The sequence below is a fragment of the Nycticebus coucang genome, chromosome 2 (assembly GCF_027406575.1).
Source record: "Nycticebus coucang isolate mNycCou1 chromosome 2, mNycCou1.pri, whole genome shotgun sequence".
Lineage (NCBI taxonomy): Eukaryota > Metazoa > Chordata > Mammalia > Primates > Lorisidae > Nycticebus > Nycticebus coucang.
In genome coordinates, this window is record NC_069781.1 from 43,805,257 (window position 1) to 43,824,560 (window position 19,304).

Consider the following 19,304-nt stretch of genomic DNA (forward strand, 5'->3'; position numbering starts at 1 on the left):
AGAAGAAACAACAGTAGGTGGCAAATAAAAAAGTGCAAGTATCCTAAGATTGTAGCCCAGGGTTTTTGTTAGGGGAGTCTACCCCCAAATCCCCAGAATCTACCAATTTATCCTCCCTTTGGAAATAGCCACTATATTAAGCAGATTCTTATTTCCTATTCAGAATTAGATATTTGCCAGAAATCACTAGGCTTAAGGATACAAAAGTCACAAAAAGTCTTTGAGAGCCAGGCCCAGATCACACACATTTCCTGGGCTCAGAGGGGAACACATGTGCAGAACCTTGCACCCACAGCACAGGACACGTAGGACACGCAGTGCACTGAAGGAGGGTGTGGGAGGAGGTCTAGACAGAGTACCTACAGGAGGTGTACTTATAGTTATAACTTGTGCATGTAGGAAACACAAGGTGAGTGTGGATCTTGTGCTCATGGCTTCAGAACATGTGCACAAACTCGGATGGGGAGGATTCATGGTGTTCAGCAGTGCCCAAATCACAGGCAAAGCAAATCCTTACTATTTTCAAGAGCCAGTGCTTATTGGCACAGAGCATTAGTATACTAAGCATTCACATGGTTTGGAGGAACCGCATAACATGTCTACAAAAGCTTGTGCTCACAGAAAGTTCAGGAGGCCTGCTCAGAGCACAAATCACAATCACACTTAGGGCCCCAGGCAAGAGGCACAAAACACCTGCAGCAACTCCTGCTCTCAAATACAAACTATGCATGCATGCTGGGCTCAGCCAGGGTTTATAGCATATGCCAGAGTTTGCAGCAACAATAGAAAATGGACACACACTGAGCAGAGTAAGAGAAGAGGAAGGCAACCAGTGTCTGAAGGAGTCAAACTGAGTACATGTGTAAGCACACACATGCTACAATGAATGTGCACCCATGCTGGGACACATACATTCTTACGCTGTGCTGCAGCGATGTCTGCGGAGCACACACAAGCATAGAGCATGCACACAAACTGCTTTCCAGAAAAACAGACTATCTGCATGAGCCAACGCTCAGAGACACAGATCACGTGCACCCACGTACATGTGCATAGGCACACACACAGTGCTCGGGAGGGGTAGAGAATAAACAACAAAAAGGGCCCAAAAGGCCAGCAGCACAACCTGAAGGGCTCCTCGCTTTCCTTCTGCAAGGAGAGAAAGAGCAGAAAAAAAAAGTACAGAAAGGTTAGTAGATTCAGTCCTATAGTTGGGAACCCAAAGAAAATGCCAGCAAAACCCCAAGGGACACAGAGGAGAGGGAGAGGTTCTCTGGACAACTGAGCAGTTATTTCACAAGGCCCAGCTGACTGACTCCCAGATTTCTTATTGTCTATATTTGCTAGCCCCTGCTTTTTAATTTGGAACAACCAAAGTCTACCTGGGGATTCCAGTCATCCTTTTCCTTTTTCCAAAGCGGCCTGTATCCAGGGTCAGGCCACTTTGGAGAAGGTGGTCCAGTTAAGACCAGCTTTGTTACCAAGGACCATCCCAAGAAGTTATCCAAGCTAGCAGAGCACAAAGTGAGTTATCTTCCTCAGAAGCTGCATGAGCTTACTTTGGATCTGGACTAAGTACTCAAACCCCAAAAGCCTGGTGGCTGAGCCTTTTTCATTTTGCAATACAGGCCTGCCCATGCATTTGCCCAGCAAGCCCTGGCCTTTTTTTCCCTGACCCTAAATTAAATTAGGCAAGGACAGGGCCTGGGGCTAGGGCCAAGACAAGGATGCTGAATGACCACAGGCCCAGAGGAATGAAATAGCTGCTGCCCTAACATGAGTCACAGTGATCTGGACAATGAAACCCCAACTGCAATCCCAAGCCTGATTATTTACTGAACCCAGAATAATACTCCAAAGGAAACCAACCCTTCCAGAAGGACCCACACAAGCTACAAGAGGATAAAAATAAAGCCCAGAGATTACTCCTTTCCTATCTGTCAGAAGCTACACCGTCTTATAGGCCACACATGGATGGGGTTGTGAGCTTCTTTCTTTAAGGAAAGTCCTTCTACCTGGGTACATCAGCACCTCACTTTCTTTTCTTTCCTTTTTAAAGATCCACTGATATCACGAGTAGAAGGGAGAATCCAAGAATCTAATTCATAAGTTCCTCATTTTTAAGCTATTTCTTATGACTCAGTGGGTCACTTGTCCTGACAGAAGAATGAACCCAGGACTAGAAATCCTCCAAAACAGTGCAGCTCTAGGAAGGTGGGTGAGATGAGAAAGATGCTTCCTGGAACAAGGACATCTCTCTTCTTCATCTACATCCTACCTTCCTCAGAACACACTGTTCCCTTTGAATAAGAAAATTAGGCAAGGAACCCTTTCAGTGACCCTATGACTCAAATTGGAAATGTTTCTCTCCTCCTCCACTATCTTAAATACCTTCTACACACCATGTCAAAGTTATTTTGATTATATCTTTCTGAATCCTCTAAATTTCCCCATAATGTCTAAAGAATAAAACCCAATCTCTTGATAAAGCTGTCAAATCGCTCCATGGTCTGACTGCAGTCCACCAATTCTCTTCCCCCACCCCCTTCCCAGACCCCACATATACTTCCTTGGAACTAATTACCTTTTGTTTCCCAAGAGATCACATATTCATTTGTTTATTCTGTTCCATCAGCCTGAAACAGCACCTTACACCTTCTTTCCATAGAGACAAACTCAATTCTTCCTCCAAAGCACAACTCTGGGAAGCCTTCCTTGATGCCCACTCAAGCAAGTCAAGAAAACCCTCCTTATGTTCATCCTTCTCCTTGTTATTTAAAGTATCATGCCTTAACAAATCCCACCACTGGGATTTGGTTGAGAACCACAGAAAACAGATGGAGATTTTTAATCTCAAAGGGCCTCAGTGTCACTTGACAAGTCTCTCCCATTTCACTAGTCAGCTCCCTCTACTACATTTCAAAGTATTAAACATTAATAGTTACACCTAACATTCAGATGCCTACTCTACCCCAACACATTGCACATCATCTACATAGCCCATGCTTAGTTCAAATTCAACATGTCCAAACACTAACCTTATATATTCCACCTCTAAACTCCTCCTCCTCTCTATTTTTGAGATCTGAGAACCTCAGCCGATACAACCAGATCCCTCCCTCTCTCCACCCCATCCCTACTCAGTCAAGTCACCCATCCCTGTATCTTCTACCTCCCAAATGCCTCTGGCATCCATTCCTACCTGTTTCAAACTGCCAAACTGGTACTCTCACTGCCAATTAATTGGACTATTAACAAGAGATTCCAAACTGACCTCTGCCACTAGACTTGCTCCTCTCCAATTCATACTCCACATTTTCTATTTCAAAATTCTGACCACACTTTTTCTTTGCTTAATTGCATTAATGGCTCCCCCATTCTTTACTGTAGCACAAAATTCTAGTTTACATTCCTTCCATTCCTTCTCCTGTGTCCTATATTCAAGTCTTATTGAACACTGTCCATAGCATCTCTGAGACTTCACACCTCCCTCCCACATCTAGTAGATGGACCTAGACCTTCAAACTTTTTTTGTGTGTGTCTCACTCTGGTGCTCCAGGCTAGAGTACTGTGGAGTCAGCCTAACTCACAGCAACCTCAAACTCCTGGTCTTAACTGATCCTCCTACCTCAGCCTCACAAGTAGCTGGGACTACAGGTACCTGCCATGATGCTCAGCTAATTTTCCTATTTTTAGAAGAGATAGGGTCTTTCTCTTGTTCAGGCTGGTCTCAAACTCCTGAGCTCAAGTGATACTCCTGCCTTAGCCTCACAGTGCTAGGATTATAGGCATGAGCCACAGCACCTGGCTAGACTTATTCTTTAAGACTGAATTAGTTCAAATATTAATGCCTCTGTGAAGTTTGTTTATCTGCCTTTCTCCCAAAGGCAGAATGAGGAGCCTCCCTACTATGTGCCATGACACCCATTCTTCTATGTGCATACTTCTGTAACAGTATGTTGTGAATAGTATGTTTTAGTGTAGTTTGTATAAACACTTTATACTACTTCTTGAGGACTATAAAGTTCTTAAAAACTTCTTGTGAGCAAGGATTCTATTAACTTCTTGAGCAAAGGATTATATATTATTTCACCTTTGTAGCCTGAGGGCTTAGCACATCTAGAATTTGCATGTTAAAGGAACTTGCAACTTTCTGAACTTAGAAAACAACAGCTTTTCTAAGTATTTCTTGTCCAGTACAGGTCTCTTAGTCAGTATCCGGTATTATTTTTCAGACGCTGAGGAAATGCTATATTAGCTATTCAGTTTGTCCCATCCATTAGACTATTAAAAAAGAAGAAAAAAAAAACTTTTCAAGAATCAAACTTTTTTTCCTTCCTAACTTCCTAAAATGCCTTAGGATTTTTCCACTCAGATCTAGTTTGCAGTAAAGTTATAACTGTCTATGGCACAATGGCTTTGAAGGAAAATTCTTAAGCCCTAAGAAGGATCTTATTATTTCAGACAGTCCATTTTATGTCCAAGTGGACATCCACTTAAGTGGAAGGTATGTCACATACCTTCTCACCACCACTTCCCCAATATGCCCAAAACAATCTTAACTTCCTTGTACTTGAGAGTCAAACAACTTGAGGAGCTCAACTTATGTGAGCCTATTTTTTCTTTTCTTTTTTTTTTTTTTAGGCAGTTTTGAACCCGCCACCTCCAGTATATGGGGCTAGCACCCTACTCCTTGAGCCACAGACGCTGCCCCTATTTTTCCTTACTTTGAAAAACTGGCTAAAAAATAGCTATCTTCCAGGGTTATCGTGAGGATTCATTTCTTCAACCAAATACTTATTAAATCCTATTGCATATCCTGGGCACAGTGGCTCATACCTGTAATCCTAGTACTCCAGGAGGCCGAGGTAGGTAGATTGCCTGAACTCAGGAGTTCAAGACCAGCCTGTGGAAGAGTAAGACCCTGTCTCTACTAAAAATATAAAACAGCCTGGCATTGTGACAGACACCTGTAGTGCCACCTACTCAGGAGGCTGAGGCAGGAAGATTGCTTATGCCCTCGAGTTTGAGGTCGCTGTGAGCTAGGCTGAGGCCATGGCATTCTACCCAGGGTGACAGAGTGAGACTATGTCTCAAAAAAAAAAAAAAAAGGAAAAGAAAAGAGCCTACTGCATATTAGATACTGTTCTTAGTGCTGGTGATACAGCAGTGAATGATACAGACTCCCCTGATCCTGAGAAGCTTTCATTTTAGTAGGAAGAGCAGACAATAAACAAGTGATAGTGGCTAACTAAACACCTATTTTGTACCTGGCATTTTATTTGGGTAAACTCATTTATTGCTCACAGCTCTACCAGGTAAATACTATTATTATCTCTAGTTTTTTCTTGATTAAACTAAAATATTAGAGACGTTAAGACTTGCTGAAAGTCGGCTAGGCGCCTGTACTCAACAGCTAGGGCGTCGGCCACATACACTGGAGCTGGCGGGTTCAAATCCAGCCTGGGTCTGCCAAACAACAATGACAACTATAAAAAAAAAAAATAGCCAGGCATTGTGGTGAGTATCTGTAGTCCCAGCTACTTGTGAGGCTGAGGCAAGAGAACCACTTAAGCCCATGAGTTAGAGGTTGCTGTGAACTGTGACACCATGGCATCCTAGCGATGGTGACATAATGAGACTGTCTCAAAAAAAAAGACTTGCTTAAAGTTTTAACAGCAAATTTTACCAAGGCCAAAATTCAAAAACCAGGTATCCTGGTTCTAGGGACTACTCTCTAAAATAAATAAACTGAAATGAGGAGACAAGATGGCCAACTGAAGCCAGCTTTCCACAAAGGATGCCGTCCAGAAGGAGAGTTAAAGGACAAAAATTCAGCAAGGAACCTGGTGGGTTTGAGCTACACTAAGAGAGAAGGTTGAAGAACACACGTCAACCCCGCTGAGGTGAGCTGCAACCACAAGGATACAAACAAAAGGTACAAAATCCATCACCAAGTGGACGGGAGTCCCCTCCCCCATGAGAACGGCTCAGAGTGCCCCACAAACAATCAGGCAGAGTTCAAAGATCCTCCCACTACACTCCACGGGACAGACCCTCTAAACACTGGACCTACCTTCCCTACTAGGGTGCCACGGTGTCCTCCTGCCAGGCATAAAACTATATAGAACTGTATATAGTCTCTACCTGGAATTCTGAGCTCCCAGCACTCCCCTCCACTCACACTGAGGCCAGTCCCCCAGGAGTTCAGAATCTTGGGTGATTTCTCAAGGGGTGTGGACGGTGCCTGGACTGCAGCTGATTGGTGCCAGCTCCGGGGCATGGGAGTGAGGAGAGGACCGTCAGTGGAGAGGGGGCTGCACCAGAGTGGCAGTTCCCTGAGGCACAGTGCGACAGCCATCTTTTGGTGACAATACGGCCAGGCATAAAACTGTGTAGAACTGTGTGTGTTCTCTGCCTGCAACCCTGGGCTCCCAGCGCTCCCCTCCGCTCTCGCTCCAAGGTCTGGAGGCCTAACCCCCAGGAGTCCAGACTCTTGGGTGATTGCTCGAGGGGTGTAGACAGTGTTGGGGCTGCAGCCGGTCGGTGCAGACTCTGGGGCACGGGAGCAGAGAGAGGACGGTTGGCCGGAAGGGAGCTGCACCAGAGCAGCGGTTCCCAGAGGCATAAAACAGCAGCCCTCTTTTGCTAGCAATACGGCTTGCTACCAAATATTCTGAAGCCACACTCCCTGTCTCTGGGGGCAACCAGAGACTGTGAGTATAGGATTTGCCTGAGGCAACTCCAACTTGCAAACTGGGGAAACTCCCAGGGCGGGGCTGACCCAGAGGTCTGCTTTACTGAACCTAAGACACACCTGGCCCTCAGGGGATTGTCAGCCTATAGACAATACAAGAGCAAAGACAAGCTGATTTGGAACTCAATTCAGCTTCTCTTCTGCAGGGGAACTGCAAAGTTGTTCTGTTCTGTTCTGTCAGTAACATTAATCAGGGGTGAGACTGGACCTGAGTGAAAACCCCCCAACCTTCATCAAGAGCCCGAGGTTGTCAGGGCTCACCTCCTCCTGCTAGAGAGAGGCAGAGCGCAGTGGCCTGGCAGACATCCTTGTGATTCAGGCAGGTACAAACTCCTGGAGTACCAGTTCACTACAGGCAACTGGGTCAGCCAACCGCAGGGCTATCAGTGACTGGGTGTGACAGTGGTGCAAGGTGGGGAAGGAGGCAGCAACCTCCCAGACTGATCTATTGGCTGGGTGGCTCCTCCTGACTCCACACAGCACTGGAGCTAGCTACACCAGAGTAGTATACAGACCCCTGTGATCCAGTTCCCAGAGACCTCTTAAACTCTCTCACCCGAGACAGGTGCAGACTGAGACAATTGATTTGGACCTTTTGAACTGAACCAATCGCCTGAGGACAAATCAGGTGGTGCCCTGGGTGCACAGTGGTAGGAAGGTTTGATTTTCCTTTTCCAATTGTTTGCCTGTGGGGGGCAGGGTGACTTAATTGCTGATATTTCTCCACAGCTGAGACTTCAATCCAGAGTATGTGTTTCACTAGGGTGGAACAGAAACCAGCTGAAAACAAGACAGAACCACTTAGCCCCACCACACCAGACAGGGCCCCAGTTTCTCAGGCCACAACACTGTACAGGCCCTTGACAAAGCCCCAGGGGAAAAAAATCAAAGGGAGTAAAACAACCATGGGGCAGAATCAGCAGAAAAACTCTGGTAACATGAATAACCAGAATAGGTCAACCCCCCCCCCCCAAGGAAAGATATGGCAGATGTAATTGAAGATCCCATTCATAAACAACTGGCTGAGATGTCAGAAATCGAATTCAGAATTTGGATTGCAGACAAGATTAATAAAGTGGAATTAGGAATTCGAGGAGAAATTCAAAAGTTGTCTCAAGAATTTAACAAATTTAAAGACAAAACCACCAAAGACTTAGACACACTGAAGCAAGAATTTGCAGCCCTCAAAGATATGAAAAATACAGTAGAATTTCTCAGCAACAGAATGGAGCAAGCAGAAGAAAGGATTTCTGACATTGAAGATAAAGCCTTTGAACACTCCCAAACTCTCAAAGAGGAAGAGAAATGGAGAGAAAACGGATCATTCTCTCAGAGAGCTCTGGGATAATTCGAGAAGGGCAATATCCAAATCATTGGAGTCCAGAAACAGATGAAGTGGCCTCACTGGGCCCAGAGGCCCTTCTGCATGAAATTATGAAAGAGAATTTTCCAGACATGCCAAGAGATTCTGAAATTCAGATAGCAGACAGCTTCAGAACCCCAGCACGACTCAACCCCAAAAAGACATCCCCCAGGCATATCATGATTAACTTCACTAAAGTTAATATGAAGGAGAAAATTCTCAAAGCTGCCAGGAGAAAGAAAACCATTACCCTCAAAGGGAAGAATATTAGAATGACTGCAGATCTCTCTGCTGACACTTTTCAAGCCAGAAGAGGATGGTCATCGACTTTTAATCTCCTAAAGCAAAATAACTTTCAACCCCGGATCTTGTATCCAGCTAAACTGAGTTTCATTTATGATGGAGAAATTAAATACTTTAATGACATTCACATGTTGAAGAAATTTGCCATAACCAAACCAGCTCTTCAGGATATTCTCAGACCTATCCTCCATAATGACCAACCCAACCCTTTACCACAAAAGTAAACTCACTCAGAAACTTCGGATCAAACTCCAATTTCCACACTGGCAAAAGGATTAAAAATGTCCACTGGACCTTTGAAAAACTCGATACCCAAAATTTCACCAGACTTATCAATATTCTCCATTAATGTGAACAGCTTAAACTGTCCTCTAAAGAGGCACAGGTTAGCTGACTGGATACAAAAACTCAGGCCAGATATCTGTTGCATACAAGAGTCACATCTTAACTTAAAAGACAAATACAGACTCAGGGTGAAAGGATGGTCATCCATATTTCAGGCAAATGGTAATCAGAAAAAAGCAGGTGTTGCAATTTTATTTGCAGATACAATAGGCTTTAAAGCAACAAAAGGAAGGAAGGACAAGAATGGTCACTTCATATTTGTTAAGGGTAATACTCAATATGATGAGATCTCAATTATTAATATCTATCCACCCAACCAGAATGCACCTCAATTTATAAGAGAAACTCTAACAGACATGAGCAACTTGATTTCCTCCAGCTCCATAATTGTCGGAGATTTCAACACTCCTTTGGCAGTGTTGGATCGATCCTCCAACAAGAAGCTGAGCAAAGAAATCTTAGATTTAAACCTAACCATCCAACATTTGGATTTAGCAGACATCTACAGAACATTTCATCCCAACAAAACTGAATACACATTCTTCTCATCAGCCCACGGAACTTACTCCAAAATCGATCACGTCTTCTGTCACAAGTCTAAACTCAGTAAATTCAAAGGAATAGAAATTATTCCATGCATCTTCTCGGACCACCATGGAATAAAACCTGAGCTGAGTAACAACAGGAATCTGCATACTCATACAAAAACATGGAAGTTAAATAACCTTATGCTGAATGATAGCTGGGTCAGAGATGAGATTAAGAAAGAAATCGCCAATTTTTTGGAACAAAACAACAATGAAGACACGAACTATCAGAACCTCTGGGACACCTCAAAGGCAGCTCTAAGAGGGAAATTTATAGCACTGCAAGCCTACCTCAAGAGAACGGAAAGAGAGGAAGTTAACAACTTAATGGGACATCTCAAGCAACTGGAAAAGGAAGAACATTCCAACCCCAAACCCAGTAGAAGAAAAGAAATAACCAAAATTAGAGCAGAATTAAATGAAATTGAAAACAAAAGAATAATACAACAGATCAATAAATCAAAAAGCTGGTTTTCCGAAAAGGTCAATAAAATAGATAAACCTTTGGCCAACTTAATCAGGAAAAAAAGAATAAAATCTCTAATCTCATCAATCAGAAACGACAAAGACAAAATAACAACAGACTCGTCACAAATCCAAAAAATCCTTAATGAATATTACAAGAAACTTTATTCTCAGAAATATGAAAATCTGAAGGAAATTAACCACTACTTGGAAGCACACCACCTTCCAAGACTTAGCCAGAATCAAGTGGAAATGTTGAACAGGCCCGTATCAAGTTCGGAAATAGCATCAACCATATAAAACCTCCCTAAAAAGAAAAGCCCGGGACCAGATGGTTTCACGTCAGAATTCTACCAAACTTTTAAAGAGGAATTAGTACCTATATTACTCAACCTGCTCCAAAAGGTAGAAAAAGAAGGAAGACTACCCAACACGTTCTATGAAGCAAACATCACCCTGATCCCCAAACCAGGAAAAGACCCAAGAAAAGAAAATTATAGACCGATATCACTAATGAATATAGATGCAAAAATATGCAACAAGATCTTAACAAACAGAATCCAGCAACACATCAAACAAATTATACATCATGACCAAGTCGGTTTTATCGCAGTGTCTCAAGGCTGGTTCAATATATGTAAATCTATAAATGTAATACAGCACATAAACAAATTAAAAAACAAAGACCATATGATTCTCTCAATCGATGCAGAAAAAGCTTTTGATAATATCCAGCATCGCTTCATGATTAGAACACTTAAGAAAATCGGTATAGAAGGGACATTTCTTAAACTGATAGAGACCATCTACAGCAAACCCACAGCCAATATCATATTGAATGGAGTTAAATTGGAATCATTTCCACTCAGATCAGGAACCAGACAAGACTGCCCATTGTCTCCATTGCTTTTTAACATTGTAATGAAAGTTTTAGCCACCACAATTAGGGAAGAAAAGGCGATCAAGGGTATCCATATAAGGTCAGAAGAGATCAAACTTTCACTCTTCGCTGATGATATGATAGTATATCTGGAAAACACTAGGGACTTACTACAAAACTCTTAGAAGTGATCAAGGAATACAGCAGTGTCTCAGGTTACAAAATCAACATTCATAAATCAGTAGCCTTTATATATACCAACAATAGTCAAGTTGAAAAAACAGTTAAGGACTCTATCCCATTCACAGTAGGGCCAAAGAAGATGAAATATTTGGGAATTTATCTAACAAAGGACGTGAAAGATCTCTATAAAGGGAACTATGAAACTCTAAGAAAGGATATAGCTGAAAATATTAACAAATGGAAAAACATACCATGCTCATGGCTGGGAAGAATCAACATTGTTAAAATGTCTATACTACCCAAAGCAATATATAATTTCAATGCAATCCCTATTGAAGCTCCACTGTCATACTTTTAAGATCTTGAAAAAACAATTCTTCATTTTATATGGAATCAGAAAAAAACCTTGAATAGCCAAGACATTACTCAGAAATAAAAACAAAGCAGGAGGAATTACGCTACCAGACCTCAGACTATACTACAAATCGATAGTGATCAAAACAGCATGGTATTGGCACAAAAACAGAGAAGTAGATGTCTGGAACAGAATAGAGAACCAAGAGATGAATCCAGCTATTTACCGTTATTTAATCTTTGACAAGCCAATTAAAAACATTCAGTGGGGAAAAGATTCCCTATTTAACAAATGGTGCTGGGTGAACTGGCTGGCAACCTGCAGAAGACCGAAACTGGACCCACACCTTTCACAATTAACGAAGATAAACTCTCACTGGATTAAAAATTTAAACTTAAGACATGAAACTATAAAAATACTAGAACAGAGTGCAGGGAAAACTCTTGAAGAAATCCGTCTGGGCAAGTATTTTATGAGGAGGACCCCCCCAGGCAATTGAAGTAGCTTCAAAAATACACTACTGGGACGTGATCAAACTTAAAAGCTTCTGCACAGCCAAGAACACAGTAAGTAAAGCAAGCAGACAGCCCTCAGAATGGGAGAAGATATTTGCAGGTTATGTCTCTGACAAAGGTTTAATAACCAGAATCCACAGAGAACTCAAACGCATTAGCAAGAAAAGAATAAGGGATCCCATCTCAGGCTGGGCAAGGGATTTGAAGAGAAACTTCTCTGAAGAAGACAGGCGTGCGGCCTTCAGACATATGAAAAAATGCTCATCATCCTTAATCATCAGAGAAATGCAAATCAAAACTACTTTGAGATATCATCTAACTCCAGTGAGACTAGCCTATATCACAAAATCTCAAGAGATGTTGGCGCAGATGTGTAAAAAAGGGAACACTTTTGCACCGCTGGTGGCGATGCAAATTAATACATTCCTTTTGGAAAGAGGGATGGAGAACACTTAGAGATCTAAAAATAGATCTGCCATTCAATCCTGTAATCCCTCTACTGGGCATATACCCAGAGGACCAAAAATCACATCATAACAAAGATATTTGTACCAGAATGTTTATTGCAGCCCTATTCATAATTGCTAAGTCATGGAAAAAGTCCAAGTGCCCATCGATCCACAAATGGATTAATAAATTGTGGTATATGTACACCATGGAATATTATGTAGCCTTAAAGAAAGATGGAGACTGTACCTCTTTCATGTTTAGATGGATGGAGCTGGAACATATTCTTCTCAGTAAAGTATCTCGAGAATGGAAGAAAAAGTACCCAATGTACTCAGCCCTACTATGAAACTAATTTAAGGTTTTCACATGAAAGCTATAACCCAGTTACAACCTAAGAATAGGGGGAAGGGGGAAAGGGAGGGGAGGGTGGGGGGAGGTGGGTAGAGGGAAGGGGATTGGTGGGATTATACCAGCGGTGCATCTTACAAGGGTATATGTGAAACTTGGTAAATGTGGAATGTAAGTGTCTGGGCACAGTAACTGAGAGAATGCCAGGAAGGCTATGTTAATCAGTGTGATGAAAGTATGTCAAAAAAAAAAAAAAGAAAGAAAGTGTGTCAAATGGTCTGTGAAGCTAGTGAATGATGCCCCATGATCATATCAATGTACGCAGCTATGATTTAATAAAAAAAAAAAAGATTAAAAATAAATAATGGCAAAACAAACAAAAAACAAAATAAATAAACTGTGTCATATGTGATAGGGCTTTGTTGTAATATTCAAAGATATTGAAAGAAAATATTCAAAGTAGTGGTGCCTATGGCTCAGTGGGTAGGGCACTGGCCCCATATAGTGAGGGTGGTGGTTTTGAACCTGGCCCCGGCCAGCTAAAACAGCGATGACAAATGCAACAAAAGAAAGCCAGGTATTGTGGTGGGCGCCTGTGGTTCCAGCTAATCAGGAGGCTGAAGCAAGAGAATTGCTTAAGCCCAAGAGTTGGAGGTTGCTGTGAGCTGTGATGCCACAGTACTCTACCAAGGATGACAAAGTGAGACTCTGTCTCAAAAAAAAAAAAAAAAAAGAAAAAGAAAAATATTCAATGAAAAAGATAATGTCCTCTGATGATGGAGTTAGAGTTGCTATTAAAAATTTATGAAAGACCTTATTTTATTCCTTTTTATGGCTGAATACTCCATGGTTTATATATACACCACATTTTATTTATCCACTTAACAGTTGGCAGGCACTTATATTGATTCCTATCTTTGCCAAATTTGAAATATACAGTAATAAACATCCAGGTAAACATTGTTGCAGCAACTCAGATAGAACTGAATCATATTATCCAAAGTGAAGTATCTCAGGAATGGAAAAATAAATCCCACATGTTCTCACTTATTTATAAACGAGAGCTAAGCAAGGAATATATATGGCCATAAAGCTGTATAACAGACATTGAAAACTAAGAAGGGAGGAGGGAGTGATAAAAGTCTACCTGTTGAATACACTGTACCCTATTCTGGTGACAGGCACACTGAAGGCCCTGACTTTAGGATTCATCATGTAACAAAAAACACTTGTACCCACCGAAAATCTATTAAAATAAAAACAATTTATGAAAGGTTGTCAGGAAGGTCTCATTGATAGGGTAACATCTAAGAAGAGACCTGAAGGAAATGAATAAAAAAGCCATTCAAAGTTCTAGGAGAAAAGTATTTCAGGTAGAACATACAGTAAGTACAAAGCCTGAGGTGAGAGCATAATTTTTGTGGAGAAATGTGGCAAATTTTCAATAAAGTGTCAGTTTAAATAGGACTCTACAGACCTTCATCAGAACTTGGTTTTTAATTCTGCATGAGATAGGAAGTCATTGAGCAGAGAAGTGACATGACTGTGACTACATGGAGAAGAGACTGTAGGGACAAGACCAGAAGCAGGGAGACCACTTAGACTACTGCAGTAATCCAGACGAGGGAAGATGGTAGCTTAGTGAAGAATGACAGTGGTGGAGGGAGAGACTGGACTGATTCAGAATGCTTTTTAAAGATGGAGGAGGCAGAATTTACTAACGAATTAGATGTGGGTTGTGAGAGAAAACGGAAAGTCAATAATGACTTTATGGGTTTGAGCCTGAGTAGCTGCAAGAATGGTGATACCACTGACTGGTAACAAAGACTAGGATAAACAGTTTGGCAGGGGTTTGGACAGAAAGATCAGGAATTTTGTTTTTGACATATCAAACCTGAGACACCTATTTATATACAAATGGGGATGTTAAATAGATGTGGAGGCTGGTGTTCATGGAAAATGTCTAGGCTCTAGATAAAAGTTTGGGAATGCTTATAAAACTGATGAAATTGAAAGATTATCACCAGGGAAGTGAGCACAATAACAAAGAAGTAGCCAGATTGAATCCTGGGATGCTACAGGTTAAGGAGAAGAGGAGCAAGAATGACTGAGAAGAAATGGCCAATAATGTTGGGAGAAAACCAAGACAGAGAGGTGTTCTGGAAGTCAAGTGAAGAAAGAATTTTAAGAAGAAGAAATTAAGGCATAATAATAGAAGACCAAATTAAAAAAAAAAAAAGAATAGAAGACCAATAGAAAATAGTTGAGAATTCAGAAATAAACCCTTACATTTGTGGTCAGTTGATTTTTTTTTTTTTTTTTTTTTTTGCCATTTTTGGCCAGGGCTGGGCTTGAACCCGCCACCTGCGGCATGTGGGGCCAGCACCCTACCCCTTTGAGCCACAGGCACCACTCTGTGGTCAGTTGATTTCTGACAACAGTGTCAAGATCATTCAATAGGAAAAGTCTTTCAACAAACCATGCTGGAAAAACTAGATATCCATATGTACAAGAATGAGCTTGGACCCATCTCTTATACCATATACAAAAATTAATTCAAAATGGATCATAAACCTAAGTATAAAAGCTACTAAAACAATTCTCAGAAAAAAATGAGTAAATCTTTTTTGACTTTGTTTAGAAAATGATTTCTTATTTATGACACTTAAAGCATAATCAACACAAGAAAAAAATGGATAAACTAAACTTCATCAAAATTTAAAACTTCTATGTTCTACTTTATACCCATTATAATAACTATACAGTTCTATTTAAAAAAAAAAAAATGTTGGAGAGGATGTTAAGAAATCCAAATCCTTGTATGTCCTTGGTGGGAATGTACTGTCACTGTGGAAAACAATCGGGTGATTCCTCAAAAAGTTAGAATTATGATCCAGTAATTCTACTTCTGGGAATATACCCAGAAAAAATGAAAGCAAGAACTTGAACAGATATTTTGTACACCCAGTTTCACAGCAGCATTATTCACAAAAGATGGAATGTCCATCAATAGATGGATATATAAAATGTGATACATGCATAACAATGGATTACTATTTAGCCTTAAATAGGAGGGAAATACACACGCTACAAGATGGCTGAACCTTGAGGACATTGTACTAAGTGAAACAAGCCAGTGACAAAAGGACAAATAATTGTGTGATTTCACTTACATAAGGTACTTAAAGCACTCAAATTCATACATAGAAAGTAGAATGGTGGTTGCCAGCGACTAGGAGGAGGGGGAAATAGGCATTTAGTGTTTAGTGGGTACAAGAGTTTCACTTGGAGAAGATGAAAATTCTTCAGCCATTATGATGGTGATTAGATACACAACAATGTGAATGTACCTAATGTCACAGAACTAAACATTTAAGAATTATTAAAATGGGGTGGCACCTATGGCTCAAGGAGTAAGGCGCCAGCCCCATATACCAGGGGTGGCGGTTCAAGCCCAGCCCCGGCCAAAACTGGGGAGGGGGGGAAATATATATATATATATATATAGATAGATAGATAGATAGATAGATGAATAGATAGATAGATAGTTAAAATGGGCTCGGTGCCCGTAGCTCAGTGGTTAGGCCACCAGCCACATACATGTTCAAACCTGACCCAGGCCTGCTAAACAACAATGACAACTGCAACAACAACAACAACAACAAAAATAGCCAGGCATTGTGGTGGGTGCCTGTAGTCCCACCTACTCGATGAGAGGCTAAGGCAAGATAATTACTTAAGCCCAAGAGTTTGAGGTTGCTGTGAGCTGTGACACCACAGCACTCTACCGAGGGTGACATAGTGAACCTCTGTCTCAAAAAAATAAAAAAAATAAAAAAAGAATTGTTAAAATGATAAATTTTATGTTATATCTATTTTACTATAACATTCTTTAATAAAGTGAAAAATTTTTATGCTGCAAAGGACATCATCAAAAAAGTGAAAACACACAGAAGACAATATTTACAAATAATATAACCAATAAGGGACTTATATCCAGAATATATAAAGAACTCTTACAACTCAACAAAAGGAAACCTGATTTAAAAATGGGCAAAAGACTTACATAGACATTACTCCAAAGAAAATATAAAAATGGGCATTAAGCACATGAAAAAATGCTCAACATCATTAGTCCCTAGAGAAACACAAATCAAAACCACAATGGGATACCACTTCATACCTATTAAGATGGCTAAGATAAAAAAAGACAGATAATAAAAAAGTATCACGAAGGATGTGGATAAATTAGAACCCTCATATGTTGCTGGTGGGAGTGCAAAATAGCACGACTTGGGAAGATAGCCTGCCAGTTCCTCAAAATGTTAAACAGAGTTACTATATGATCCAGCAATCCTACTTCTAGGTAAATACCTAAAAGAATTGAAAACATACGTCTACATAAAAACTTGTACACAAATGTTCATGGCAGCATTATTTGCAATAGTCAAGAAGTGTTAACAATCCCCCAAATGTCCATTACAAAATGTCCATCCAATGAATATTGTTCAGCCACCAAAAAGAAATGAAGTACTGATACATTCATCAGTGAACTTCCCAAACATGCTAAGTAAAAGAAGCCAGACATAAAAGCCCATATATTGTATGAACCCATTTATATCAAATGTCCGTAATAGGTAAATCCATGGAAACAAAAGTAGATTTAGTGGTTGTCAGAGGCTGGGAGGAAAAGGGATTGGGGAGTGACTGCTAATGGGTAAGGGATTTCTTATAGGGTGATAGAAATGTTCTAAAATTAGATAGTAGTAATGGTTGCATAACTCTGTAAACATACCGATAACCACTCAATTGTACACTTTTTAAGATATTTTAAGAGTGGACTTTATGAAATGTGATGTAACAATAAGGCTGCTATAATTTTAAAAAGGAAGAGATCATCAAATTATGTGAAATTGTTGATTTACTAAGAGGAGAACTGAAAACAAACTATAGTTTGGCAATATGTTGGACAGCTGATGGCCTTAACCAAAGTTATTTTGGTGGAATGGTAGGAAGAACTGAATTTAATACAATGCACATGAAAAGGCCAGGTACAATGGCTCATGCCTACAATCCTAGCACTCTGGGAGGCCAAGGCAGGTGGATTGCTTGAATTCAAGAGTTCAAGACCCCAAGCAAGAGCGAGACCCCATCCCTATAAAAATGGAAAAAATTATCCAGGTGTAGTAGGCACCTCTAGTCCCAGCTACTTGAGAGGCTGAGGCAAGAGAATCACTTAAGCCCAAGAGTTTGAGGTTATTGTGAGCTATGATGACACCATAGCACTCTACCCAGGGCAACAAAGTGAGACTCTGTCTCAAACAAACTAAAACAAACAAAAAAAAAACAATGCACATAAGAATAGGATGCCTGGCACATAAAAAAAAAAAAAGAAAGAAAGAAAAACTTGAATTAATAGTAAGCTACAACTAGTAAGCTTAACCCTAAAAGATCCCATGTACAGCAATGAATCAAGCTGGGGAGTTGTCAAATGCTTCATGGTAGTGGCAGTCTCTGTGATACTGATTCAGTTTATAAGGTGCTCTTTAAAAGAAGTGTGCTGGTGAAAGGGTGGGTGCCTGCCTTGCTCTATCCCTCCTGTTTTATGCAATGGTGCTGGAACCAGGCCTAGCTCCAGCTCCAAAGGTACGTCACCACTGCTCAACACCTCCATCCACTCTATCTGCAGCCCTCAGGCAAGACTAGGTCTTGGCTAAGACCCACAACTGTGGCTTCCTTTCTTATTGGTGCATCAGAAAATTTCTTACTACTCATCATCCCTGCTGCTGCCACCACTTGCTTATCACAGGCACAAATCCCTGCACTAACAGGAAGTCAACACAAAGGGGAACTTTGCAAGCTGAAGAATCACAGAAGTGTGCTCAGGTGCTCACACGAACATCAGCTCCCCCCAAGATTGAGGAATTTATTAGGAGGTACTACTTTGATATTTGTTGCTTCTATTGTTGCTGTAATGAAATAATTCTTCAATGCCTGGGAAGAAATACAGGCTGCAAAGTTAAGAGATGAGAGAAATCCCTTATAGCTGAGGAATTACTTCCTCAGAAAGCTTTCTAGGAGGAGGGATGTTTTGGCTGTATATTGAAGAATTAGTAAAATTTTGCTAGACTGAAATGATGGACCTAGTACCTTAGAATAGAAGGAAGCATGTATATATGAAATGCTCAGAACAGAAAATGCAAGGCAAATTTGTATAACAGCAAATTTTCCTTATAGTGGGACAAGACTGGAGATGTAAACTAAAGACGAACTGTAGTGACCTTGAATGCCAGGTGAAGAAATACAAACTCTTTTTGATAAGCTGTAAGGAGCAGCTCTACATATATTGGAAAGGAGAATGGCATGATTTTAATTTTTGGTTTTTTATATTTAATTTTATGACTTGATATTACATTCATGTGATTCAAATTCTAAAAAGTAAAAGAGATACAGTAGACAGTGAAAAACCTCCCTCTCATCTCAGTTTTTCACCTAATACCTTTCCCCATGGGCAATTTCTTATGTATCTTTCATTAGAATATTCCACATATAAGCAGATGCTTTGTGGGTGTATGTATTCTTTCCCTCCCCTTTGTATATATATCTTATACATACTGTTCTTCATATATCAATATATGTGTGTCTTCAATAACTTTCCATTTCAGTAAAGAGGTACCTCATTCTTTTTACAGCTACATGATACTATATTCCATTGTTTAGATGTGCCAACAATTTAACTGGTATTTCTTAACC

General features: G+C 40.6%; 1 protein-coding gene across 12 annotated transcripts in view; it reads right to left on the minus strand.

Annotated features, from left to right (window-relative positions):
• The window catches only part of UNC13B (unc-13 homolog B), a 267,137-nt gene that overhangs the window by 52,266 nt on the left and 195,567 nt on the right, over positions 1-19,304 (minus strand). For 2 of the 12 annotated variants that reach the window (XM_053569516.1, XM_053569507.1), the window contains exon 3: positions 1,127-1,149. The exons of the other annotated variants lie outside the window; for them this stretch is intronic. In XM_053569516.1, the coding sequence (XP_053425491.1) occupies positions 1,127-1,149 (23 nt within the window). The remainder of the gene's footprint in view (positions 1-1,126; positions 1,150-19,304) is intronic. 12 annotated transcript variants of the gene reach the window in all.